This window comes from Rattus rattus, chromosome 6 (assembly GCF_011064425.1).
Source record: "Rattus rattus isolate New Zealand chromosome 6, Rrattus_CSIRO_v1, whole genome shotgun sequence".
Classification (NCBI taxonomy): Eukaryota; Metazoa; Chordata; class Mammalia; order Rodentia; family Muridae; genus Rattus; species Rattus rattus.
Genome location: NC_046159.1, coordinates 57,457,713 through 57,484,905, shown reverse-complemented (window position 1 = coordinate 57,484,905; position 27,193 = coordinate 57,457,713). Strand labels below are relative to the sequence as shown.

The window sequence follows — 27,193 nt, the reverse complement described above, 5'->3', positions numbered from 1 at the left end:
AGCCCAGCAGCCACAGTCATGGGCTAGCCTTAACTGTCAACTTGACATAACCGAGGGCCTCAGCTGAGGGAATGCCTAGAGAGAGTTGGTCTACAGGCGGGCCTGTGAGGGATTGTCTTATTAATTACACAGCAGGCCCTCCTGCTGTGTCCTGCACCTTTCCCAGTCTGTATAAAAAAGCTAAGTGTGAGGCTGAGGGCAGGCCAGCAGGCCGTGTTCGTTCATGGGTTCTGCTATACATCATGTCCTGCCTTCCCCCAGTGACAGACCATGACCTGGAAGTGTAAGCCAAATGGCTGTTCTTCCTCAAGTTGCTGTCTGTCAGAATGTTTTATCACAGCCACAGAATAAGATGAGGACGCCATCTCCATCACATGGAGGTGCAAGCAGCCATCGGTTCAGACGTGGCCTTCTTGTGATTGACGGCCTAGCACCTGAGCTTACAAGGCTCCGAGTGTGTGTGTGTGTGTGTGTGTGTGTGTGATGCATGTGTGTGCTGGTGCACACACACACACAACTTTCCCATTAGACTTCTGATGTTTCTTTAGAGAGCTATGAACAAACACTAACAGGTGTGGCTTCTAAAAACTTTAAGACAAGATAAAAAAAAGCAAGGAGGATGGGGGACATCCGGTGTGGAATAGCATCTGTAACCCAACCTGGCTCTGAACCCCAATTCCCATGTCAGCTGCCACCATGTTTGGATGGCAGGCACGTGTCACCACACTCCAGCATAAAAACAACTCTTTAAAATAAGATGTTGGGAAACAATGGTGCTTGACTGTACTCCCAGTACTTGGAAGGTGGGTGAGGGAGGTTTGATTGAACCTAGAAACCAAGCCATCCTAGCCAATATAGCAAAATCCTTTCTCAACAAAACCCTAAAGACAAAAACAATAGGTCTCAGTCCCATCAGAGAGTAGCAGGCAGCTCACAGAACAAAAGGCTTCCTTTGAATGGAAATAAGAGGGAGCTGGGGAGGCAGCTCAGTTGGTAAAGTGCTTCCCTGGCGTGCATGAGACCCTGATAAAACCAGGCCCCAAGATCCCAGGACTGGGGAGGTGGAGGCAGGAGGTTCAGGAGTTCAAAATCATCCTTGGCTACTTATTATGTGTGAGGTCAGCCTGGGGTAAAAAGAAAAAAACAAAATAGAAAACTACAGAAAGTAAGGAGGAAAGACCTCATTTTGGTTTTCCCTAAGTGGTAGGTGCTACTTCAGCCCTGGGCTGGACTGACCTCTCTTTGGCAAGGAACCCACTGTGGCACCTCCCTCTGCCCATTTGACCTTTCCACATGGGCCAGCTCAGCACTCACACAGTCTATGTTCTCTGTCATGTTCAGGATGACGTAGCTCTTCCCGGCCAGGTTGCTCCAATCCTTGCAGATCACCTGTGTGGGGATGGGGGTGGGGGGAAGCAGAGCACACAGGCCTCAGGAGAGACCTCTAGAGAGCCGGAGGAGGGGAGAGCCTGAGGTCTGGGAAGCTGAGGGCAACCACATCCTCCTGAGCTGCTGTCAGGGTCCCCACCCTGCGTGCATAAATCTAAACAGTGTCACAAAAGAGAGACTTGGCTCATCCAGAGGCTTTGCCTTGGCCCTGCGCACTTGTGAAGACCCTTCCTCCTGCAGCCTGAGTGTATGAACAATGACTCGGGCACATGGGTGTTGACAGCTAGGGTGGGAAAAGTGTGGTAAGCCCCCATCACACCACACTGCTGCTGACACTCTGAGGACCCAGGGGACAGCAGGTATTCAAACACCATGGGCAGTATGCACCTCTGTCTTACCTGAGTAGAGTCCCACGGTGTTAGTGAGTGAGCTTCAGCTGTCTGACCCTCCAGCGGCTGCTCACTGAGACCTTCTTGTCCCCAGGTAGCAGAGGAAGGGGTTGACTCTGTGTCTTGGGGTCCAGGTGGGAAAGAGTCTGGGGTTCTGGGGTAAAGGGGACCCTCACTGGGGACCTCAGTCCCACTTGGAGGCACTGTTTGTGGGAGTGAAGTAGATGGCAGTGCCCCCTGCTGGCCATCATAGTCAGCTGCTCCCACTGTGGCCTCCTCACCAGCTCCCTGGGGAACCTCAGACTGTACCCCCAGCCCCCCCGTTGGCCACTCAGTGCCCCCAGATTCCTGGCTGTAGTTCTGAACCCCCAGGGCCACTGTACTTGGGGTGACTGAGGGCACTGACAAGGTGGGTTTCACACTGCTCTCCACCTCTATGCCTGATGTGGCCTGGTCCCCAGAATCCTCCTGCCTGTGTCTGGTGGCCCCAGGACTCTGGCTGCTGGTGCTGCTGGTGCTAGGTGAAGGGGCATGGGCCTGTGTGGTGGCTCCTGGGGACCCGCTCACAGGGAGCAGCTCTTCTTCCTCCTCCTCCTCCTCTGCTTCTTCCTTCTCCCTCTCCTCTTCCTCCCTTTCCTCTTCCTCCTCTTCTTCCTCCTCTTCCTCTTCCTCTTCCTCCTCTTCCAGAGGCATATGCCAGGGAGGCTCAGCGAGATCCATCTTGGGCAGGATGGAGGGGAGGTTTGGCAGGTCTGGAGCCTGCCCTGGGTCTTCCATGGAAGCCACCTTCTCAGTCAGGTCTGGGAAGACGTAGTCTAGGGAGAGATGGAGAACTAACTGACAGGTTTTGTCAGCCATGGGTGGGGTGACCCTTACTGAATCTATAGTGAGTATGAAAGAAAAGTAGTGCTCCACTGGGATGGAAGGATTGAGAGCGCCACATGGATGGGAAGTAAACCAGGGAGGATGAAGCCAGCCCACAAGGATACAAGGAGCTAGCTGGCCACTCACGTTTGCCCTTATGGCAATAAAAAAAAATGGAAATTTAGGGGCTGGGTAGGTGGCCTGGTGTTAAGAGTAACCGGTTCCATTCCCAGATCACATAGCGGCTCACCACCAGTTTCAGAGGCTCCACACCCTCTTCTGGCCATCAAGGGTACTACATGCACATGGTGCATAGACGTGTGCAGGCAAAATGCTCATTCATATAAAATAAAAATAAATATAAATAAAATCTCCAAAACAAAACAAGACTGAAGAAGATGGGTTACAATAAAGTATTAGTTACTTTTCTCGTTGCTGCAACCAAGAACTTGACCAGAAGAAACTGAAATATTTGTTTTAACTCACAGTTTAAGGGGATACAGACCACCACAGCAAGGGGGACATTGCAGGGAGGGTCTCCATGGTAACAGGAGCTGGAACCAACAACTTGTTTATGTCTTTGGGGGTCAGGAAGCAGAGAGGAAGCAGGAAGCTTGCCACTCGACCACAGGACCTGTGTTTGAATTTCTAGCACCTACATAAAGACAGATGTGAGGCTAAAGAGACAGCTTGAAAATTAAGAGCCCTGGTTGCTCTTCCAGAATACAGCAGTTCAGTTCCCAACAACCACATCAATTCAAGTTCCAGAAAAATCCATCACCCTCTTCTGGCCTCTGTGGGTACTGCACACATGTGACACACATACATATATACTTAGAAAAGTAATTGTTTTTAAAGGCCAGATTTGATGATATACATCAGAAATCCCAGGACTGAGCAGGCAGAGACAGATTGAGTCCTAGTGCTCAGTGGCCATCTGGCCTAGCCACATCAGTGATCAGAGACCCCACCTCAAAAGAGAAAAAGCAAATAACAATGAGAATGGTTCGGAAGACAGCCAGTGACAACATCTGGCCTTCACATGCACACATATGCATATAAACCCACATGCTCACATATAAACATATATTCTCTCTCATTCTGTCTGTCTGTCTGTCTCTCTCTCTCTCTCTCGGATGGGGGTGAAGGAAGGAACGCCAGGCTTCACACATAATAAACAACTGCTCTACCACTGAGCTGTGTTCTCAGACCAGTAAGTTGGAACTTTATACCCAACTAAACTATCATTCAATTATAGTTGCAAAACTAAGATATTTTATGCATACAAGGACCTAAAAGTTTTGCTATCTATGAATTCTCAGATAGTTATTTAAAGGTGTCTTCTAGAAAAGAAAAAACAAATTAAGAGACACTGGAAATCAAGAAACACAAGAATAATTTCATGACAATAAATGTCAGAATAGAGGTGGTACCACTATACAGGAAGCAGTTGGTAAAAATAAAGTAGGACTCTAGAGAGATACCAGAAGAATAATTTCATATAAATACTTATACTGTAATCCCAGCATGAGGCAGGCAGGACTGCCATGAATTGGAGGCCAGCCTGGGCCACATAGTAAGTTCCAGCTTAGGCTGCAGAATGAGATGCTGTCTGAAAAAACAAAACAGCAACAAAGAAGGTGAGACTCAAGACCTGAGCGATCTTAGCAACAGTGGAAACCTGGTTAGCCAGAAGGAGCAGCTAGAACGTCCTGTGCTTTCCTTATGTGCGTTTTGGGGTGTGGAGCCTTGGTCCTTTAAGGTCCTCCTCCACCTCTGCACAGCACACAGCCTGTAGAGACAGTAGCTACCTCCCCATACAAGGAGGCAGAGATGACATCCAGGGAATAGGGACCATACATCCATGGAGGAAACCCACGGCATCCCTGAAACAAGCAGTCTAGTTTTACCTTTGTAGAGTACAAAAGAACCATGAAGACTCACAAGACCTTGGGAAGACCAGCCCTGAGAACAGGGGCGAGTGAACAGCTTGCCTGGAGGACGGCGTTAAACAAGAATGTCTCACCGGATTTCCAGAGACCCAAGTGAAAGCTACCCCTCAAACATGAACATGAAGGAAGAAAACTCTACAGTCAGGCATGGTGGGTGTGCCTGAAACGCCAGTACTGTGCAGTTGGAGGTCGGGGGATCCAGAGCACAAGGTTATCCTCAGCTAGTTAGCAAGTTCAAGGCTAGCCTGGGCCTTGAGAATAAACAAATAAATATATTCTTTAAAACAGTCAGCCATGTGTTGTGGCATATGCCTATGAGGCAGGGTGGCCATTAGCTTGAGGCCATCCTAAACTATACAGCAAGGCCCTGTCTTTAAAGTTCAATATAAGCAAGAACTTACAACCGCTAGATCTATTAAAAACTAAAATGTAACGTAGAGACCATAAGTGAAGTGGGCTGGGTATGGGGGCACGTCAACCCTGGGGAGTAGAATAAGGGTGTAACAGTGCCTAGGAAGCACAACATTAAATCCTGCAGTCACAAGAGCTCACTGGAGTGACTAACCTGACAGAAAGCGTACAAGTCAGGTTGTATATATATGAAGTTTCCCATGTGCCTGTAAGTTACCCAATTAAATTCAACTGGACTTGGGTGGATACATTTCTCTGATCTGTCAGCTCCCACAGGAAGAGGGACACAAATGAACCAAAGATGAATTTGAGGGAGGACAGTGGCATTGTCTCTGCTATGGGTGTGGAAATATAGAAGCTGAGGCTGCTCCCAGAGAGTGGAATGTCCCCACAAGGGGTCGCGGGGCGAATGTCTTCCTCTGTGTTTCATGGGATAATATGGTGAACGGGGTCGGACACCCAAACAGATAATGGACTAGAGAATATATCGTAGTCCCTGACAGTAGCTTGAATGAGATGGAATCCTGGGCAGCCTGTGGTAATGGAGTGGCCTGTGCTATGTTAAGACAGAACTCCTAAGCCATCTGCCCAGCAACGGCTGTCCTGCCTAAGGCAAGGACGCAGTGGGAGGACGACGCAGACACTGTCCTCTGTACTAGCCTCGGATTTGGCACGAAGGGGGAAGGGTACTGGCTGCTGTTCTGTACACATGGGGAGGAGACATAACAAAGACACAGACAGACAGGCAGGCAGGCAGGCAGACAGACAGATAGACAGAGACACCAACAGAGACAGAGGAGAACCTGTGGACAGAATCAGACAGTAAAGAGGAGAGAAAGGGACAGCCGTCTGGTCCAACCTCTAATACAGAGAAAAGGAAAATCTAGAGTAAACGTGCAGGCTGGGCCTTGCCAATGGCTGGTACAGGAAGCTTTGGTAAACAGGGAGTGTGCTGCCTCTGAATTCAGTGAGGACTCTTAGGAAGTTAAGACCTGCTTGTGAGGTGTGGGAGGAGGGGCACGGGATAAATCTGAGTGTGTGGAAGCAGAGAGACTGAGTGACGTAACACCACTACCCATCCCTCCAGACACATGCTGCATGACTTGAAGCAACGTGAGGGAGACCAGTCTCTGGTAGACACTTGGATATCACTGGCCAAGGTTTCTATGGATACTGGACACTGGAAGACAATAGGGAAGCACAGACATCACTGAGAGAGTCAGTCACTAAGAGGTGTTTGATGGCATTCGAGGGCCAAATGGCACTGTGGTCATAGAAGAGCTAAGATGCTGATTCAGCAGTGCGCTGGCCGGTCTCCATCAACTTGACACAAATTGAGTCTTCAGGATACGTCAGACTACCCTGTGGCCATGTCTGTGGGGCATTTCCTTGACTAATGATTGATGGGGGAAGGCCCAGTCCCACTGTGAGCAGTAGCCACCCTTGGACTGGTGGTCCCTGGTTGTGTAAGAAAGCAGGTCGAGTGAGCCAGCAAGCGGCTTCTCCCACGCTTCCTACCCTGGCTTCCTTCAAGGATGGACTGTGGTGTATAAGCCCAGTAAACCCTTTCCTCCCCGGGCTGCCTTTGACTGTGGTGTTCAGCACTGTAGTAGAGAGTAAACCAAGACAAGCTGGGACCCCGGGAATTGGTGCAGGGCTTTGCAGAACCCCATGGTAGGATGAGATCTCTATGGTGTAGTAGAGGTTCTGGCAGATCTCGATGATTTAGACTGGCATGGAAATTGGGTTTGTAAAGTGCCCAAGCCATCAAGAGGGGGTGGCCATGGCAAAGTGTGAAGGAATCCGGGAAAGAAGAGGGAGATACGGTAGAGACGGCCGCCTAGATGCACAGGGCTCTCTGTCTATCACTAGCACTGCAGAGAACCAGCCAAACAAGAAACACAAAGAATTGTGGAGGACAGTCAGAGGAAGAGCTGAGGGCACAGTATGTGTCACCCTCTAAGACTGTGCCTGTGAACTGCAGCTGCCCCAGGCCGACTAGGACTGACTTGGTCCATCTGGCTTCAAGTCACTACAGTAGTCCCTGCTGCAGCCTCCCTAGTGAAACCAAATTCCAAAAGCCTGCTTGAGGTTAAGATGCATCAGAGTACCCATGGCACCCAGGTGCAGCCACAGCTGACCAACTGGACTGCCCAAAAGACAAGGGGCTATTTCCAGGAAGTCTGTGCCTAAGACGTCATCCACAGAGAAGGGGTCACTTAGAGAAGTGAATGATCTCTCAGACTTAACCCACCCCAACAAGAGCAAGCTAAATCACAAGACAGGGCAGGCCCAGAAAGATCAGATATCGCCCTGAACAGTCTCTTAAGTGGCACAGAGACTCCCTGACTTCCGGAACTGCTGGAAAAGATGCTGTAAAGTTACAGCGCCACCTTGTGGCTTTAGTTTGGATCTAACTCTTCGCTAGGTCCTAGACAACGGGATGTCTAAACCCCACAGTCTGGGAACTTGCTTCTCGGATGGGGAGCCCAGGAGTGAGAGCATGGCCTCTGAGTGTGACGCTTGTCATTACTGTGGAGGCCTGGCTTCTGTGGAGTTTCCTTTCGTTCAACAGCCAGACTCAGCTCAGGATCCACACGGGAAGAGGAGTGACAGCTGCTGTTTTCCTGCCCGCTGCACCCCTACCTCTGACCACAGCCACAGTGTAAAGCTGGGCTGAGTCACAGGAGGGGCTGCTTTAGACGTACAGGCAGGAGCAATAATTCCGGGAGTCCTCCCCTCGAGAAATGGCCTGGAGTCTATGTACCCTATACCCAGCCTCCATGGTGGGATTTTGTTATGACATAAAATAAGAAATGAGAGCGAGTCTGGGGCAGCTAATCTTAGATGCTATCCTGATTTAAAATCACCATGGAAATAAACTTCTGGGCATGTCTGGGGGTTGGGGCGGGTTTCTAGATTACGTTAAGTGAGGAGGGAAGACCCATCCTAAATTTAGTCCAACTATCCCAGGGGCTCCGGAGTCCTGGAGAGAATAAACGGGAAAGAGATGGCTGACTGAAGCATCCCCCCTCTCCCTGTCAGGCAGTGTGACCAGCTGCCTCATCTTCCTGCCACCATGCTCTCCCCACCATGATGAACTGTACCCTCAAAGTGTGGGTCACAGTAAACCCTCCTTAAGTTCCTGTTGTCAGGCATATTATTATAGCAACAGGAAAAGAGGTGAATGTCTTGCTTTTGCCTTCCCAGCAACCTCCTGGGGTCACACTGCACATCCCTTGTGCACCTCATGAAAGAGAGCAGCGGCTGCAGGAACAGCTCTGACTGTCACCACTAGGATGACAGTCCCAGCCACCTGGGCCTCTAACGATGGGCTGCTGGAAGTCCCACCCTCTCTCAGGTAACTGGCCGCCATTATCTTCTGGAACTTTCCTGGCCTCTTTTGAGAACGCCTCTCTCCTGCTGCCTCCCTCTTCTTATCTTTTTTATCCTGACTCTTTTTATCGTGAGAGAGCCATGTGAAGGGTCCTTCAAGGGGAGAAAGGGGAATTTACATATTCTCTGAGCGTTTCCAGACTTACCATGCCTATCCTGGGGCCACACAACCAGGCTTCTTCTCATCCCTAACCTTCCGTTCATACTCCTGTCCTTGAACCCCTGTGGGGTCTTGTCTGTCTTTGTTTCTTTGTTCTTGAGACGGGATTTTTCTGTGTGGCTCTGGCTGCAGACCAGGCCGGTCTCAAACTCAGAGACTCGCCTGCCTCTGCCCTGAGTGCTGGGATTAAAGGTGTGTGTCTCCACCATCTGGCTCCAACACAGTTTAAAAGAGCAGATTCCAATGCCTGCTGAGTAAGTTCTGGCCTTTGTGTGAGATGCACCAGTGGGGGGCTCCCTGGAGCAGAAGAGCAGGCTCCACATGGCAGCTCCTGGGAGATCCTGTGGACTCAGGGCAGCCAGCACATGCTGTGTGAACCCTGCTCTCCTCAAATGGCTTGCTCCTCCACCCCTTTCTATTTCTGTCTTTTAACCTCACCATGGCGCTGGTGTTTGCTTGCTATATATATCGTGCTGCTGTCTCTCTGCTTCAGCTGAGCTTTGCCCAAGTCCCTCCTTCCATACACTACGGCTGAGAGACCTTGTTCCGTCCCTCTCCCCAGGGCAGAGTGTTATCACTGAAGACGTTTGGCATTAGCTGAAATATTAATGGACTGACCTCCCTGTTCAAGGCCTGGAATTAAAACAGGCATCAGGGCCAGAGACCTTGAAAGATCACTTTAAATGTCCCTTCAGGTTAATGTCAAATCCCTGAAAATTGTCCCTTTAGTGCATCGGCCAGTCAGCAATTCACCCGAGTGTTAATGTGGAAAGACCCAAAGCCAAAAGAGATCTGTATAGAACATAGGGGAGAAGGACAGACACCATCGGTCAACTAAACCGACTTTCTAAGGATCAACCTCAACAGCATTCAAAGAGACAGAAGTAAGACCGGGATCTCCCAGTGGTGAGCGCTGGCCTAGCACGCAGGGGGTCCAAAGCTCTATCCCCAGCACAGAAAAGACAAAAAGACTACAGCCAGCTAGATGCTAGATGGTTCAGTGGGCGAAGGCACCTGCCACCAAACCCGAGTTTGAGTCCCAGGACCCTCAAGGTGGAGGAAAAGAACTGACTCTGGTAAGCCGTCGTTGCCTGACCTCCACACACACCCAACTGTGCGCATACACAGACACACAAAAAGGCATACGCATACACAAAATAAATAAGTAAAATATAACAAAATTTAAAACTTCTAAACCTGGAATTCCAGCCCCCTACAATCAGTCACCCATGTTTTCAGACCCACCAGAGCTCTGTTCACACAGTGACAGCTTAAGAGTCCAGCGCTATGAGGTTCACCTCTGCAGAGCACTTGGGAAGCTGAAGCAGGAGAACTGCTGAGTTCAAGGTCAGCCTGGGGTACTGAGTGAGACCCTGTCTCAAAAACAAGGCCTGGCACTCTCCGGCTCCCTGCAGTGGAAGGCGGGGTGCTACTGAAGTAGCAGCCAGTGCCCCATGCCCCCGCCCCAACCCGGGATACCATCAGCCCTCGCCGTGAAGTTGCAGAAGTCCTTGCTGGCACAGGATGTTGGTGCTGATGATCAGCCCCGAGAGGTGTGTGTACTACAGCTCTGCTTAACGCCAAAGCCTTTTAAAAAGCCATTTCCTACAAGGGAAATAAAGTTAGAAGAGAGACCAAGAAACGACCAGTAGGTTTAGGCGATGAGAATGTGGGCCAATTCTATTTTCTTCCTCTGTTTGCATTTTAAAATATTTATATGCTAGTATTTACTACAAGCAGTAAAGAGCTTTATTCCTGGGGCTGGGGCGCAAGCGTTTCCTTCAGTGCTTGGCAGCTGGCTCTGCCTCAGGGCCTGTCCCTCTCAGTGAACGGACTCGTATGGGTACAGTAACTGCAGGGACACCGCACACAGCAGCAGCAGCAGCAGCGGCAGCGGCAGCAGCTCAGCAAGGATTTGCGTACAACACTATCTCCAGGTCCCAGCAGACAGCTGCTTCAGTGTCTGGTTTCTGCAAGTTCCATTTCAGGCAGGCATAATTAAAGAAGTCTAGTAAGAATGATTCCATCTAGGGAAGGGTGGCTGATTTGAGATTTAGCTTTGCCACTTATTCTCTGGGTAATTTAGAGCCACTTTTAACTCTCTGACCCAGTTTCCTTAGCTATAAAACAGTGACAGTGGCCGCTCTGCTCCTGCGACCCACGAGACACTCAGAGTGAAAGCCCTTATGGATCTTGTACCTACTCAAGGCTTTGCCATCCGTGGTCCCCTCCACTACCCCTCTTTCTGTGAATGTGATTCCCCTTTGGGAATATGCCTCCCTCTTCCTGGAGTTAAGGACCCCCATGTACTGACGTTAGGGGTAGCTTACCCTAGCCTTTACCAGTCAGAGAATTCTGGCTATGTCATAGGGCAGGCAAGAGGTTCAGGACCCAATCTGAACCAACCTGAACCTTTCCTGGTCCTGGGATGCAGAGTTCATTCCCTATGGGGGTCACTGAGGAAAGGGACAATGACTTTTTGGGGGCAGTCTACCTGGATTGAAGCCAGTAGAACAAATGGAACGGGAAAGCCCAGACAGCCCAAGCTGGCACTTTGAGTCTCCTGCTGGAGCTGCAAGCCTGTTCCTTGTTCCATAGCCCCCATAGTTCCTTTCCACACAAGCTGGAGTCTGTGTGCATGGGGATTCTAGGACCTGCTGGTGTCCAGGGGTCATCCACACCCTCTCTGGCAGAATTTTGATTCGCTTCTTCCCTGGAACCTTAGTGCCTAATGCAGATCCTGTCTTACAGAAAAGAAAGTGGGTAGAGGCTGACAGGGGACAATCTTGGGGTGTGTTGTGGTCTGAATATCACCTCTGAAACTCACTTTTAAACTTATGGTTCAGAAGCCAACTGTGAGTGTCGTACACCTGTAATCACAGCATTTAGGAGGCCGAGGCAGGGGGATTGTGAGTTCTGGCAGTGTGGGCTACATGAGGAGAGGGAGAGAGTTTAATTGTGGTTATGATAGTACCAAGATAGGCCTTTAATGAGTGACTAGGGCCGGAGCTCCACCTTCTGGATGGCTTAGTGTCATGATCCAGGGGTAAATGTCACAGAGCAGCTCAGGTATACCTCTCTCCAGCTTAGTCCTGCCACAGGACCATGAGACCCAAAGGTCTCCCAAATGTGGCCTTTCTACTGTGGAGGTCTGGCTTCCAGAACCTTCCAATCCTACCATAGAAAGCGGCTATAACCGGATAAAACAGCAGCTGTCGTTTATCTCTAGCTGTTGGGAATGAGCTGGTCTTGCTTTAACTCCACCTCGAGCTTGCTGAGGGCATGGGTACATTAGATCTAAAGAGCAGCTCTGAGACGACTCAATTCCTCAGACGTGGGGTGTAGGACTCTGACTCCTCCAATGCGAGAGCAGAAGCCAGCAATGGTGGTGAGTGACACAGTACCCTTTGGGTCTTCTGAATATCTGCCTACCTACCCACTGCCAGCATGGACTCCACCTCTCTTCCTGCTTCACTCCTCTTGCAGTAATGCTCCACAGGCACTGCAAGGAAACTGTGTTTAGGGGCTGCCCATGGCACGCAGAGACACAACTTCCCGCAGGTGGACTGGGAAGTGGGTGCCTTCACCCACCACAGGCACGGAGAGTGAGATGACCCGGCCCCGTTACTTGCCAGGCTACTCACTATGGACAGGGTACTAGCAGCACCACAGCCACCAGCATCTGCTCAGGGACAGCATGACTGTCCCCTATTGAGCTGGGTAGGGAAGAATGGTCACCTAGCAACCGGGCAGCTAAGGTGAAAAAGAGCTCTTGTGGCCAATGGGATGGGAAGAATCAGAAGTAGAGGCCGAAGGAGCAAGCTTGAGCCAGTGAGGCTAGAATATGATTCTAGGGCCAGTGCTAGCGTCACAGATGAGCCCCTGAGCAGCTCGTCCACTCAGCTCTGCCAGGCAGAAGAGGAAGTGGGGCTGTACTATGGAGACCAGTTTCTGGTGGGCTGGAAATATAAGCTACATTCTATATAACTGGGGTTCACCCAGGAGTGTTTGCCCAGAAAGATGAGGTCACGTGGTATAAAAAGGCAGACACAAAGGGGAAGGGGAAGGGCACCAGCAAGTACACAGTTAAGAGGCCAGCAGTGAGGTTGCCTGCCTCTGTCTTCCCTTCCTTCCTTGCAAGGACAGTATTAGCATCATTCAGTGAGACAAAGACGAGAAGACAAAACCAAGTGGGCCACATTGAGAGCTAGAAATCATGACACGACTGGATATCAATGGATGATGGTGAGACTTTATGAGGAGGCCTGGAGAAGCCCAGGGAGGAGATACAACCCTGGATTCAGACTCTGCTGTGACCCCAGGAATCAGTCCCAGGCACCATTGCTGCTCTCCTACCCACTGCCTGCCGGCCTCTCCACAGTGGGAAGATCCAGAGAGAGGCACAGAGCATCAGATGGCCCCTTTAGGAATGAACTGAACCTTTGGGATGAGTGTCACCTACCCAGGAGGAGGAGATGAGGCCCCCTGGTGGTTTAGATGAGAATGTCCCGTAAACTCCTGTGTGAACACTTGGTCCCCAGCTGATGGCACTATTTGGGGAGGTTGTAAAATCTTTAAGAGTTGGAGCCTAGCTGGAGGAAGAGGGTTGTTGGGGCGGGCTTAGACACTTTTTTCTGATCTCTATTTCCTGTTTCTACGAGAGGCGGGTGAGGCGTGCCAGACTCGGAGCTGCCCGCCGTCACATCTTTCCCGAGGTGGTGGGCTGTGTCTCCTTTAAGTCTGAGCCCGAACAGACCCTTCCTCCTTCAAGTTGCTTCTCGTCCGGTGTTTGGTCACAATAACAAAAGAAAAGCCACTAATATGGGTTTCAACATCCCACCAACATTACAATAACTAGATGTAAAAGTATAAAAGCAAGGAGAATAGCGGGATAGAGGAGTGGATATCTCAGGGAGGAAAAAGTTCTCTAAACAAAAAAGCAGCAAAAACATTTAAAACCATTTTCAAGGGGCTGGAGCAAGGGCTAAGCGCTCAAAACACTGGCTGCTCTGTCAGACCATTCGGGTTAGACTTCCAGAACTCAACGGACAGATCACCGCCTCCTGTAACTCCAGTTCCGAGGGATATGCTGTCCTCTTCTGGATGCACACATGCACGCGTGTGCACGCACGCACGCACACACACACACACACACACGCACACACACACACACATACACACACACACGCAAATAAACAAAATCTTTAAAACTTAAAGAAAAGCAATTGGCAGACTATAAAAATGTTTCTGTGTGTAAGTGACAGAGACATATTTTCTTTCTTCTATATAAAAACTGTACAGTGTCAGAAAAAAGATTGCTTCAGTAGGAAACAATGTGGCAGTGCTAACAGGGCAAGCATTTGCAGAGCAGTTCCCACTGCCAAATGCTGTGCTGGGTGCTGGGAACACATCCCTCCCTGCAAGGTGAGGACCCCATGTCCTAGATGAGACGTGGCCTCATCCTTTGGCCTTGCACTGTTCACTGATGCCAGGTTGCTGCTAGGTGGGCAGGGTTGGAACTGCAGAACCGGCCTCCTCTTCACTACCCCATGCTTTAAGTCCAACATGAAAACTACATTTTATTTGTTTTCACTGTGTGTGCATGAATGTTTGCCTGCATACATGTATGTGCACCACTTTCATGCCTGTTGGATCCTCTGGAACTGGGAATTATAGATGATTGGTTGTGAGCCACCATAGAAGTGCAGGCAATCAAACCTGGGTCCTTTTGAAGAGCGGCCAGTGCTCTAAACCACTGAACTATCTGTCCGGTCCTGAAAAGTGTAGTTGATATTTCTATAAGTAAAATATATTATAATATATTGTATAGAATATGTTATATAATTTATGTTCAGAATATATATGTGTGTGTATACATAGAGATTTTTTTTCTTCTTTTTCTTCTTTTTTCTTTTTTTTCAGAGCTGGGGACTGAACCCAGGGCCTTGCGCTTGCTAGGCAAGCGCTCTACCACTGAGCTAAATCCCCAACCCCATACATAGAGATTTAATGATATATATCATTATATCATATATAATGAATATATATTCCACTTACATGAAGTTTCCCAGGCTATTGCCAAAGACCATTATAATTTTCCCTATCAAACTGAGCAAAATCCTCCCCTTGAGGGGTTCTAGGAATGGCAACCCTACCTTTATGCCTCGTCTCCAGACCCTGGCTTTCTTTTTTTTTTTTTGGTTCTTTTTTTTTTTCGGAGCTGGGGACCGAACCCAGGGCCTTGTGCTTCCTAGGCAAGCGCTCTACCACTGAGCTAAATCCCCAACCCCCAGACCCTGGCTTTCTTAAGACTGGGTCTCGCTACCTAGTCTAGGTTGGTATCCGCTGTATCAGCTGCCTGCGTGCAAGGACTGCTTGGGCCACTGCACCTAATGGATCTCGGGATGGGAAACATCTCAGACCCTGGAACTCAGTACCTCTGGTGAGTGCGTGCTGGAGTCTCTCTGAGCACCACATTAGAGATGCTGCCAGAGCCCTTGTGAAGACCCTTACACTTCATGGCAGAGCTGCTCCACCTGCCTTCCAACTGTCTAAAGCTCTCTCCTACCACTGCCCCTGGCTGACTTCATCAGTCACCGCCCTGGGCTCCCATGGCCCTGTCTCTGACAAGCTCCCTGGTGAGAGGAAGAACAGGACATTGAGGCACCTGCAGATGGGGTCCTGCATGTGGAATGGGAAGGAAATGGTCGCCAGAGATGATCACCTTCCAATCCTTTGTTCCCAAGGGTGGTGGCAGCAACTGTGGTCTGTCCTTGATTCCTAATGATCCTCCCACATCCTGCCAGACTTTTGCAAATCCACTGCCTTATCTCTTGGGGCTACTAGGGTTCCCTGTCTTCTGTTCCTGGGTGGGATGCTGACCCAGACATCGCTTGACCTAGTGATTTCATTGTAACCATTATACCAGGAGACCTTATAACCAGGGGAGTGCAAACAAGTATGAGCTCATTTGCTGCTGCAACTAAACCTGTAACCACCACAGGGGAGGAGCTCAGGTCACCTGACAGCCACATGTGAGATACTGCACAACGTTAAAAACTGAGTGGCAGGGGCTGGAGCCACCATCTCTCATGGGCACCAGCTGCTCTTCCACAGGACCTGGTTTGATTGCAAGCACCTAGACAGTGGCTTGTCACTGTCTGTACCCCAGTCTCAGGGGACTTATCCCTCTCTTGGTCTCCTTGTAGCAGGTACCCACATGGTACAAAGGAGATATACATGCTAGCAAAACACCCATACACATAAAACAAAAATAAAGGAAACTCGTAAGAGAAAATCAGGTTGTAAAAGGATAATTAATAATGTGGAAATACATTTAAGAAATATGTGGAAAGAAAATAGAATGGTCCTGGGGCTGGAGAGACGGCTCAGTGGTTAAGAGCACTGACTGCTCTTCCAGAGGTCCTGAGTTCAATGCCCAGCAACCACATGGTGGTTCACAACCATCTGTAATGGGATCTGATGCCCTCTTCTGATGTATTCAAAGACAGCTACAGTGTATATATACATAAAATAAATAATTTAAAAAGGAAAAAGAAGGGGTTGGGGATTTGGTTCAGTGGTAGAGCGCTTGCCGAGGAAGCGGAAGGTCCTGGGTTCGGGCCCCAGGCCCGGGGAAAAAAAAAAAAAAAAAAAAGGAAGCGGGAAAGAAAATAGAATGTTCCTTATGGTTCTAGTTTTTTGTTTTTTTTGTTTTTTTTTCTTCAGTTTTCTGTTGTTGAATTGTGGGTGGCTTTATTTCCTTTGGATTAACTTTGGGTTTTAGTTTCGTTTTGTTTTTTAATTTTCTATAGTGTTTATCTCCTTCTTTGGAGACAGGGTCTCAGTCACAGGCTGACCTGGAACTCACAGAGATCCAACTGCCTCTGCCTCTGCCTCTGCCTCATGAGTGCTACAATTAAAGATCACACCCCACTAATATTTATGTAAAAATGACTAGAATGGTATATTTTATTTTAATGTGCATGAGCATTTTCCCTGCATGTATGTCTGTCTGTACACTGTGTGTGCCTGGGGCCCTGGGAGTATAGAGAAACCAGAAGAGGGAGCTGGATCCCCAGGAACTGGAATTATAGATGGCTGGAATTAAACCCAGGACCTCTGGAAGAGCAGCCAGCGCTCCTAACCAACTCTTGGTTAAATCACAAAGCACAAATCTACTGAGCATGTCATAGTTTTGGAAGAGGGTCTGTGGCTGAATTTTGATACCACAGTTCTCTTTCCCTAGTCTTTAAAAAGAGGACCTCACAAGCCCAGCAGAGGCCAGGGCTGGAAGGACTGCAGGTTTGCTCTGTACACTGGCTACCAGGCCCAGGCTGTGTGTGCCTGGGCCTCAAAACAGCAGTCATTATTAAGGAGAAACTTTGTCTCAGAGATGTGACCATGACATGACAGATGTATGGTGGTCCGGAAGACAGCAGAGAGAAAGGGGGAAGGGGCTGCAGTAGAAACTGCCTCATGGGCCCTGCTACCATGGATCACTCCTGGTGTCCTGTGTGGAGGTAAGTGAGCAGAGCTACCTGCAGTGGGACCCAGGTCCAGGCTGGAGCCGTTTAGTTCCTCCTCTTCCCAGAAGTACTGTGGTGGCTGCAGGAGCCGGGACTCCTCGCTGTCCTCACTGGGGAAGCCTGAGCCCGGGGCTAGGCCGGCACCTAGACCCATGGCCTCACTGGGCTCCTCCGAGTCCAGTGGCTCAAAGTCAGTGGGCAACAACAGATCCAGCAGGGATGTGGAGGTGAGGCCCTCAGGGCCAGGCTCATCCATGGTCACTGCACAGGCACCCAGGGAAACTCCTGTAATCACAAAGCCAGACATTAGGAGGAGGAATCAGGACAAGGACTGGCTAGACAAACCACAAAGACAGACACGTCTCGGCACTCGGGCTTCAAGGGGACCTGAGAAGTACTTTGCAGAGTGTTCAGTCTCCCCTGTGACCAGTGGGACCAGCAGGGAGTGAGAACTTGGTGACCCAGCTCCCCTCATCCTTGGGATGCTCAGAATGCTTCTCTGTCCCAGTCTGGTAGCTGTGCCAGGCACTGCAGGTAAGAATGTGAGCCAAGGACCTTGCTCTGCATGTGACAATGTTCTCTAAGTTTGCACCTTAGTCTGACACTCTCCCAGCCTACAGTAGATGCGATTTGCATCCAGGCAGGTCTCCTGAGTGCAGTTTAATCACCCAGGGCAAACTCCTAGTGCTGGTAATTCTGCATGCTTATGTCCTGATTTATCAAGACAAAGCAATGAATGACCAGACTACAAATGAAAAGGGATAATCTTCCCTGTCTTTCCGCCTGACACTGAGAGCAGCCAAACTATACTATTGACCAGTTTCACAGCTAGCTTGGCCACCGTATCACTGAACTCTTCGAGAAGTTGCTGGAGGCTCCTGGGTCTCACCTCCTCACCTAAAAGGTCAGGAGACTGGTGGAAATGCCCTCTGCGTCCCTCCTAAGACTAAGAACATCAGTGGTGTGGGGAGGGCAGGTTCAAGCCCCCACCCATGCCCCTGCACTGGATGTGGACTGTGACCTGCTGTGATTATAATGAAGGGAAAATTTCAGTGATGTTTATAATAAAAACAAGACCTCATATTTTCAGGGCCATGTGCAGAGCATTTTACAAACAGAATCTGAATTTTAATCACCTCAACCCCCTGATGAGGAAGACAGGGCTTGGCCGCTGAAGGAAGGGAAAGGAAAGGACCACAGAGTCTCAGCAGAAACTGGGGAAATGTCAGGTCCACTGTGCACATGTCAGTCAGCCCAGGACCAGGAATAGCATGCTGACCAACAGGAAAGCATCTGGGTGGGGTAAGTGGGGCTTAAGAGGGCCAGAAGGGGAGGTAGGAAGGGTACCAGGGGGGAAAAACAACCAAATTTATACTTCTCTTCCCTCCCTAAGCTCATTCCTCACATCCAACCTTAGTGCCCTCATGTCCAAAGCATGGACAGTCACTCCAAGCCCCCAGTCTCAGAGGGAGGAACAACTGTTCCAGGTAGGCAGAGCTATCTATGCCCAGTGAGCCCCCAGGTACTGTGTGACGCTGTACGGGGACCTGAGGAAGGCACAGGGCCCATCAAGGTTCAGTGTGGCCTCCTAGCCAATCCAGGCTGACTACTGAGGCAAAGGCAGACCCACAGGGCAAGAGCGGCATGCTAGACCCTTCTACTCTGCGGCTCAGAGACACTCGGCTCTCGGCAAGCTTCTCCACAGGCCTCACTCTGAGCTGTGGGAGGCCAAGTTATACCTGGTAGAGAGAGTTCTACCGGAAGGTAGGATGCAGAGACACTGCCTGGGTGCGTCCTGCGACCGGGGGGTGTTTCTGGCTCAGAAGCTGGGAACCACGACACGTCTTCCAGAGCATCTCTAGCTATCCTAGATACCAGGCCCAAAGTCAAAGGTCCTGCTGCCAAAAAGGTAAAACTGTCTCCATAATGCTCCTGTGTCTGCGTTACCAACTCGCGTGGGAAGGACACTGCATAGCCATGTTCCAAGATCTCTAGAGACCAGAGGGAAACATGGCAATCTTCTGGAGGCCCACACCTAAGGTTCCCTTTGGTTTCCAGAAGAGGATGCCAATGAGTCCTTCCTCTCCAACTCTCATGCCACCACATGGAGAGCCTAAGATACTCGTGTTTTTCCTAGTCCTAATATTATGGGTCTAATGCAGAAAGTGCCAGGCTCTTCTCTGAGACTCTGGGAAGGGTGAACTCCAGGAGGATACACCTTTGAAACTCAACTTGGCAGTTCCTCTCTTGAGGCTAAGTCCCCACTCCTCAGACTTGAACCACTGTGCCATCTTCATGACAGGCCTCAAGCCTTATTCTCTTAGAACTTCGAGTCTGCCCAGGCTAGCCTGATCTTCAGTGAGAGCCCGTGTAGAAAGCAACCAGGTTAGCAGAGTATCCCAGCTGAAGCCGGATGTGACAAAACCAGCCAGGAGAAGCAGGCATGACATGTGAAGGAATCTGGATGAGGAGAACAGCCAGGAGATCACAGGCCACACTGCCAGCCCAGAGTCATGAGCTAAATTGACAGACTTTGTTCAAAACCAGCACCTTTTACTCCAGAGCCAGCATGGACTTGCAGGGTGGGGGTGTGTGGGAGTTAAAGAGAGAGGTAAGCCACTGATAAGCCTTGAACCCAGCTATTCAAGGAGCCCCAAGAATCCACATTTCTAGAAAGTTCCCAGGTTGATGTTTCTAGTTTGCTGATCACATCAAGAATTTCTGGGAATTGGGACTAGAAAGATGGCTCTTTCTTTAAGGGTCCTGACTGCTCTTTCTAAGAACATGGGTTCAATTCCCAATACTCACATGGTGGGTCACAATCATCTATCACTCCAGCTCCAAAAGGCCTGATGTCGTCCTCTGGCCTGTGCCTGTACTAGACACACATGTGGTACATGATACACAGATATAACTGTAGGCAAAACACCCATACACATTAAAACATAGTAACAAAAATAATTTCTGGGGTTTTTCACATTGTTTTAAATTTTTACATTTATTCTCTCTCGTGTGTGTATACTTGTGTGTGTCTGTGTGCACATGTGCATGGAGGTCAAAGGCCAACTTTTGGGAATCAGCTCTCTTCTACTGTGTGGGCTGAAGAGACTGATTTCGGGTCATCAGACTTAGTGACAAACACCCTTACCTATTGAGCTATCTTGGCATGCCAAGAAGTTCTGTTTTAAGTCACAAAATTTGGGGACGATTTGTTACACAGCCCCAAATTTGATGAAGCCTGCATGCATACTAAGAAAGTTTCTTAAAAGGTTCTAAGTTCTTTCATATCAGAGTAGGATTATACTCATTCATGCATGCAATTTATAAATGTTGGCTTTGCACCAGGAATTATACAAACTCAGGTCAAAGCAGAAATAAAGATATAGTCCCTGATATCATGGAGCCCAAGGAGAAGACAGATCACCATGGCATAGTGCGACATGCTATGTATGTATGGACGTGTGTGTGTGTGTGTGTGTGTGTGTGTGTGTGTGTGTGTGTGTAAGACAGATCACCATAGCATAGTATAACATGCTATATATGCATATATGTATGTATGTGTGTGTATGTATGTAAGAGGCCTAAAAGCACACCACAGAATGACAGCACAGAGCCTGTGCTAGCAAACTGCAAAGAAGGAAGAAGGCTGAACAAGGAGTGCTTCAGGGAGGAGCACAGCTTGGGCAGAACCTAGGAATGCTCACTCCTCCTCTCATTCTACAGGGTGGACAATGGTGCTCCCTAAGGGAACACACACACACACTATGTGCCAGATATCACATTGCAACAAAGCAGTCAAGGCCACGTTGCTGGAATGAGGTCCACACTACTCACAGCTCTACAGGCCAGTTTTGGTAAGAAGGAATTCAAAGGCCAACATCTTGAGAAGGTGGGGGGGGGGCGGGGTATTCTCCAAGCTCCACACTCTCAACACGCTGGCCTGTGACTATCCTCTAACCAACTCTCTCCAGAGGCAGTCCCTCAGGGATCTTTCGGATATCTCAGGATTCCCCACCACTGCTCACTGTGTACATCTCTCCTCCACATTACCCTTTGGAACAGAGCGCCACCAGGACCTAAGTGTACATATGACTCACCCAGTGTGCCTGGCTCTGCATGGATGAGTAATGCTGTTGGTCCACGACCACACTTGGAATAGCAAAACTCAGAGTAGCTTTCCGACAGCCCAATCTGTACCTACTGTCCCATCAGAAAGATGACCCAGCCATCTTCTTCAAAGTGGTAGAGGGACCCCCCCATCAATGGGCAAAGTCCAGCACCCCTCCCCCACTCTCCATGGTCGAAATCATTCTCCGCATGCTCTATGCTTTAAACTGAATTTCTAGAGATTTTCAGGACATTACAATCTCCTTTGCTTTCTTCATACATGCTATGCCTTCTACACGAGCATCCATTTATCCTTATCTCTCCCCTACCTAATTCTCAAAGATCTATCTGTTTTTATTTTTCCTGAATGTGTGCCTACATGTACCACCTGCAATGTAGTGGCCCTGGAACCAGGCTGAGGGCACTGGATTCCCTGGAATTAGAGTTGTAAACCTTAGTGTGGGTGCTAAGAACTGAGTCCAGGTCCTCTGCAAGAGCAGCAAGTGTTCCCAACTGCTGAGCTATCATTCCAGCCTCTCTTCACCTGCCAATTCTTTATTCCTGTCCCTGGACACAGCTCTCTGTCTCTCTCTGTCTCTGTCTCTGTCTCTCTCTCGTGTGTGTATGTGTGTGTGTGTGTGTGTTCGCGCATGTGTGTGTTTTGTTGCTGTTGTTGAATGCATGTGAGCATGTGAGTATACACACTTTGTGTATGTGTGAGCATGTTTGTATGTGTGTTCCTGTAGGCATGTGAGCATGCACACTGTGTGTATGTGTGAGCATTTTGTGTGTGTGTGTGTGTTCCTGTATACATGTGACATGTGAGAAGAATGCCAGGTGGCTTTCCCTATCATCCCTGCTTTAATCTCTTGTGCTATGGTCTCTCACTGAACCAGGAGCTTAGCTGGCTGGCCAGCAAACTCTAAAATCCACCAATCTCTGCCCTCCTTGCTAGGACTGAGGCATGTACAGCCATGCCCAGCCTTTGTGGATGCTAGGACTTGAACTCAGGTCTTCATGCTTGCACAGCAGACATTCTTACCCAGCCCCAAGTATCTTCTGAGCAGCCTCCTAGTCACTAGCCTGGGTGGGGTGCCATTTTTTGTTTGACAGTCTGCTCCCCCAATGATAGGAGACAATCATACAACCTCCCTCAGATGGTAAGCACAGAGTGTGTGCCTTGACACTGCAGTGTCTCGTTCCTGATACGCAACTGAGCTCCACAAGCCCTTGAATGAATGAATAATAATTGGGTCGGACCCTCTTGTTTTACAGATGAAATCACTGAGGACTCGTGGGACTGAGTTAATAGAAAGAGCTGTAATTAGCTGCTTCTCCCCACAGGAAGGTCTTGCAGATGTTCTGTGAAGGAGGTTGGGGAAGTAATTATTTGCTGAGCTGGGCTGCATAAAACAATATTCAAGACAGTATAGCTACCCTCATGGGATGTACGTACCAAGGAGGGAAGCCGGCACTCAGGACAGGAGCTCCTCTTTCCTTGGACATGCTGCCTGGGGTTCCAAGCTGAGTCCAGGCAGAGGGCTCTGCCTCCCTTTGAAGGGCCTTCAGAATGCTGTCCACTGTGAATCTCTATTCATAGGTCCACAGGGGCCCTGTTTAGAAACACTTCTATAAACTGCCCTTACTTATTTAACACTTATCTTCTAATTTTAAAAAAGTGAAACAGATTCACAGAATCCTGTCAGCCTAATGCCAATTAAAACCCAGATTCCCACGTGAGGAATGAGCCGACTTATTGCAGGTAAAACCCACACAAGAATCATTTGGTCACTACTGAGCTTTTGGTCTGAACCAGGGGCACACCAGGTCCTCCCTGCTGATGCAAAGATGGACTTTGGGCAGCCTCTGCCTGCAGGGAAATTAGCAGTTTAGGGGGGAAAATGAAATCTAAATTGTATACAAGATACCAGCTGCTTCGGCAGACCTCGTTTGCAGAAGCAGCCTCCCCAGGGCTGGGGAGCAGGGGTGGCAAGACGCCAAATGAGAGAAACCAATCTGGAAAAACTCATTCATGCATCCCAGGAAGAAGAAAACGTCAGGTGATGAGGGATGCGTGTGCTAATTAAACCCTGAATATTGTACAGGTTCCCAGCGAGCCTGAGCAGCACACTTCCAGGCCAGGAGGAGTAAGGCTTTACCCACACACTGTGCCTCAGCGGGCACGCCGGAGGAGACAGCTTCAGCCTCAGCAGGAGGGAGGGAAGTTGGTCTTCCTCAAGAATTGTGAACTCACACATCACATGGGTCCTGAAGAGAGGTGCCCTGCTTGCCTCGGAGTCTCTGAACTACCTCCTTGGAACCTAACTCAGCTGGGTATGGTGGCATACCCCTTTAATCCCAGCACTTGGGAGGCAGAGACAGGCAGATCTTTGTGAGTTCAAAGCCAGACTGGTCTACCTAGTGAGTCCTGGGACAACAAGAGCTACAGGAGGAGACCCTATCCTGAAAAAACCAAACCAAACAAAACATCCTAACTTAAGTGTGGTAGGGAAGCAGCCGCAGCCAACTGCCAACTGCCCCAAGACGATAGGTTATAGCTGCAGGCACGGGAGGCAATGCTTCCTGCTCAGCCAGGTTTGTGTACAGAGCTGGGTTCACCCTGGGTCTGCACCTTGACACTTCCATGACCCAGTGGGACCCTCTACTCTCCGTCTCCATCTGCACTCCAACAGCTGGCAGTGCCCCACCCTCCAGCATCTCCTCTTTACCAACCTTTCCTGGTGGTCTGTAGGCATTCAGAAAGACTGAAATCTCACTGTAAAGGGGGAAGGGGAACCTGATATTTCCCTTGTCTCTGACTTTTTCTCAACCAATTTGTATCCTCAGGAAGGCATGCTCCTCGCAATGGCTGCTCTGTCTTTATACAGATCTGATCATTTTCAAAGGCTTGCGTAGTGGGGGGCTCTTCTTTTATATTTGCCCACCCTAAAGGGACACCAGAATAGAAGGCGAGTCCTGTCCATTCTGCATATAATTGCTTTTTAAATTTAATAATTAGTCCACCTCAGCGGAGTCCTCACCTGATTTAAAAATCCCAGAATTATGCTCTCTGTGTGATTCATTTTCTTCCTCGAGCTCACTGAATTTTCTGTTATTTCATCACCCCAAAGGGGGGCAGAAAGAAAAAGGCACATAGGAAGGTATAAGGGGGATTGGCATCAAGAAAAATAAGGTCCAAAAAAAAAAAAAAAGTCTAGAAAGGGGGACCAAGGAGACAGGCAGACATCTTAGTGCAAAGAAAGCCAAGGCCCCAGAACCCAGTGCGTGTCCTCCTGCACGGGTCCCACTCAGCCCTGGCAGGCTCTTCTGTCTACCACCAGCTGCACTCGGCCCTCCCCTGTCAGCAGCTTTCAAGTCAGATCCCCCTAAGCCCTTAGCAGACACCAGCATGGGAGGTGGCTGGGCAGCATCTGCCACTCTGCCCCCACAGCCTGGAGTGGCAGTCACAACAGAGATGCACCACTATCCCACACCCCCATCCCCCACCCCAACTCCACTGATGTTTGCTGCCGAGAAGGAGTGTGTAATGTGAGTGAAGCATTCTTCTTTCTACACAAAGGTGTAAAAAGGAGGCACGCTGATAGACACATGTGTGCCTGCACAGTGGTGGGGGCATACTAATGGAGAGAGTGGGGGGGGAGAGAAGAGGAAGGTGCCTGTCATCCCACTGGCCACTAGGATGGGGTCATGAGAGCCAGGCTTCTCATCCTGACTTGTACTGCTGGCAGGGACAGTGTGGTTCCCACCTAGAGAGAGCAGACCTCCCAGAGAAGTCTGCATGCAAAGATTTGGGTGGTCTGTGTAGATGTCCCAGGCCAACATCAATAGACATTTCTCCATAAAATGTGCCCAGGGCAGGCACAGCAGTGTGAGGGGCCAGTTACCTCTCTGACTTTTTGTTCTATGTATGCATCTATCTATCTATCTATCTATCTATCTATCTATCTATCTATCTATCTATCTATCTATCTATCTATCTATCTATCTATCGATGGGGTCTTGCTCTGCAGCCCAAACTGGCCTTGAACTCTCAACCCTCCTGCCCCTTAGGTCCCCAAGAGCTGGAATGTACAACCCTGATCAGTGCCCCCCACCTTCACCAGACATTTTCCTGGGGTTCTATCATTGACAGTCTCAAAGGAAAAGCCCACCAACTATTCATACCAAGCAAGGTCCTCACCTGATCTCACAAAGACCCCTCCTCGAATCTGCATAAATTACACAGGGTGGGTTTTGGTGGGGGTATCTGCCACAGCATTCGTGGCCAGTCCCATGCCTGTTTCCACTAAAAGGGAAGTCTCGTGGGGCTGTTCACCAAGTCCTGTAGCCCACCCACCCCGGCACCCTGCTCCTGCACCAGGCCCACCTTAAGATGGGGGTCCCAGCTCCAATCTTCCTTGAGAAGCTGCTCTCCTATGTCCTGGTCTGACCCACCTTTGCCGTCAGTCTTCCTCCCTCCCCTTCTGTGGTGGTGGCTTGCCTCTGAGCCTGTCAAGCTTTTGTGCCCGCCCCCTATGCTCGCACACACCCCTGAATCCCATGTCTAACCTAAGAAGCTGTCTTTTTCTCCCTCACACACACATTTCTTACCTGCCTCAGGCCCGGACCTGTCATACGCCCACTCTAAGGAGGTATCCGGAGTGACTGCTGAATGAAAACCACGTACCCGAGTCTCACACACAACCCCATATGGCGGTAGTCGCTGTCGCAGACCTACCCCTTTGTCAGCTCCTCATAAAGTTGCCCCGCGCAGTCGAGGACACGCGTTCACAACGACACGCACACGCCTTCCCAGGCAAGCTCCACGCACATGTAAACATCCACCGTGGCCACGCAGCTCTCTCTCTCTCGGCCCTCGGCATCCCCGGCCCACGCGCTTTAGGGACCCGCCGGACCTTTACGAAGCGATTTCTCCAAGGGTGTCACCCGTGCGCTCTTGCCTCCCTGCTGCGCTTCTCTACACCCTCGCGCTCACACAAGCACACGCCCCTCTGCTCAGTGGCCGCAGACTGGTCACCTGTCACCTGTCACCTGGCGAGGGGTGGGGCGCGGACACCCTGGTGCAGCAGCCCCACCGCCGCCCTCCCCGAGCGCACGCGTGGCATGGAGCATCCAGCGCCCAGGACAGGGCGCCTGGGGGTCCCCGCGCCAGGCCCCCGCCGCCGCCTCCTCCCGCGCGCGGCCGACCCGCGCGCCCCACAGCCTTTGTTCTGCGACTCTGCCAGCACCAGCCCTAGGGCGCTGCGCCCTCGCGGCGCGGCCCGGCCCCACTCACCAGCGGCCAGTAGCAACAGCAGCGGCGGCGGCAGTCGGGCGGCCCGCAGCGGCCGGGCCATGGTGCAGCGTTGCCGCCCGCAGCCGCAGCGCCGCGGCGCCGGGCCGGCGTCGGGGCGCGCAAAGCGAAGGCGGCGGCGCGCGTGCGCCCCGTTGGCCTGCGTACCCATCACTCACGCGCCCATCCGCCCAATCGGTGCAGCGGATGGCCCCGGGGGCGGGGCCCTACCGTGGAGTCTGGCTTCGCACCTGCACCTCGGGCCTGGCGCACTTCACCACCCGGGGGGGACATCCCTGGGTAGCGGGTCCCGCACCCTTTGTGCAGCAGAGGGGTCCCAGTTACAGCGAAGGCGATAAAGGCCAGGATCAGCAGAGACCTGCTGGGGCACGTGGCCTGGGGGTCCTGAAGGCCAGAGAGAACCAGGCTTTGGTGAACAGCCTGGACAAGAGCAGAGAGCTGAACTCTGTGCCAGGTGTAGTTTATCTATTTTCATTTTATGTGTGAGTGTTTTGCCTGCATGTATGTACGCACATCATTTGCATGTTTGATGTCCACAGATGGGTATAAGCCACCATATGGGTGCTGGGAACTGAACTCGAGTCAGTCCATGCTCTTAACCTCTGAGCCACTACAGCCTCCGGGTGTAGTTTAGACCTCCAACTTCCGGTTGGCTTTCACAGCCTGAGCAGATTTGTTCCTGT

The 27,193-nt window shown here is 50.3% G+C and overlaps 1 protein-coding gene across 1 annotated transcript in view; it reads right to left on the bottom strand.

Annotated features, from left to right (window-relative positions):
- The window catches only part of Podxl2 (podocalyxin like 2), a 32,087-nt gene extending 5,487 nt beyond the window's left edge, over window positions 1-26,600 (bottom strand). Inside the window, exons 1-4 of the mRNA XM_032906126.1 lie at window positions 26,493-26,600; window positions 17,102-17,374; window positions 1,788-2,593; window positions 1,315-1,389 (exon numbers count right to left, since the gene is read on the bottom strand). Coding sequence (XP_032762017.1) covers window positions 1,315-1,389; window positions 1,788-2,593; window positions 17,102-17,374; window positions 26,493-26,553 — 1,215 coding nt within the window. The 5' untranslated portion in view covers window positions 26,554-26,600. The remainder of the gene's footprint in view (window positions 1-1,314; window positions 1,390-1,787; window positions 2,594-17,101; window positions 17,375-26,492) is intronic.
- Window positions 26,601-27,193: the final 593 nt, after the last annotated feature.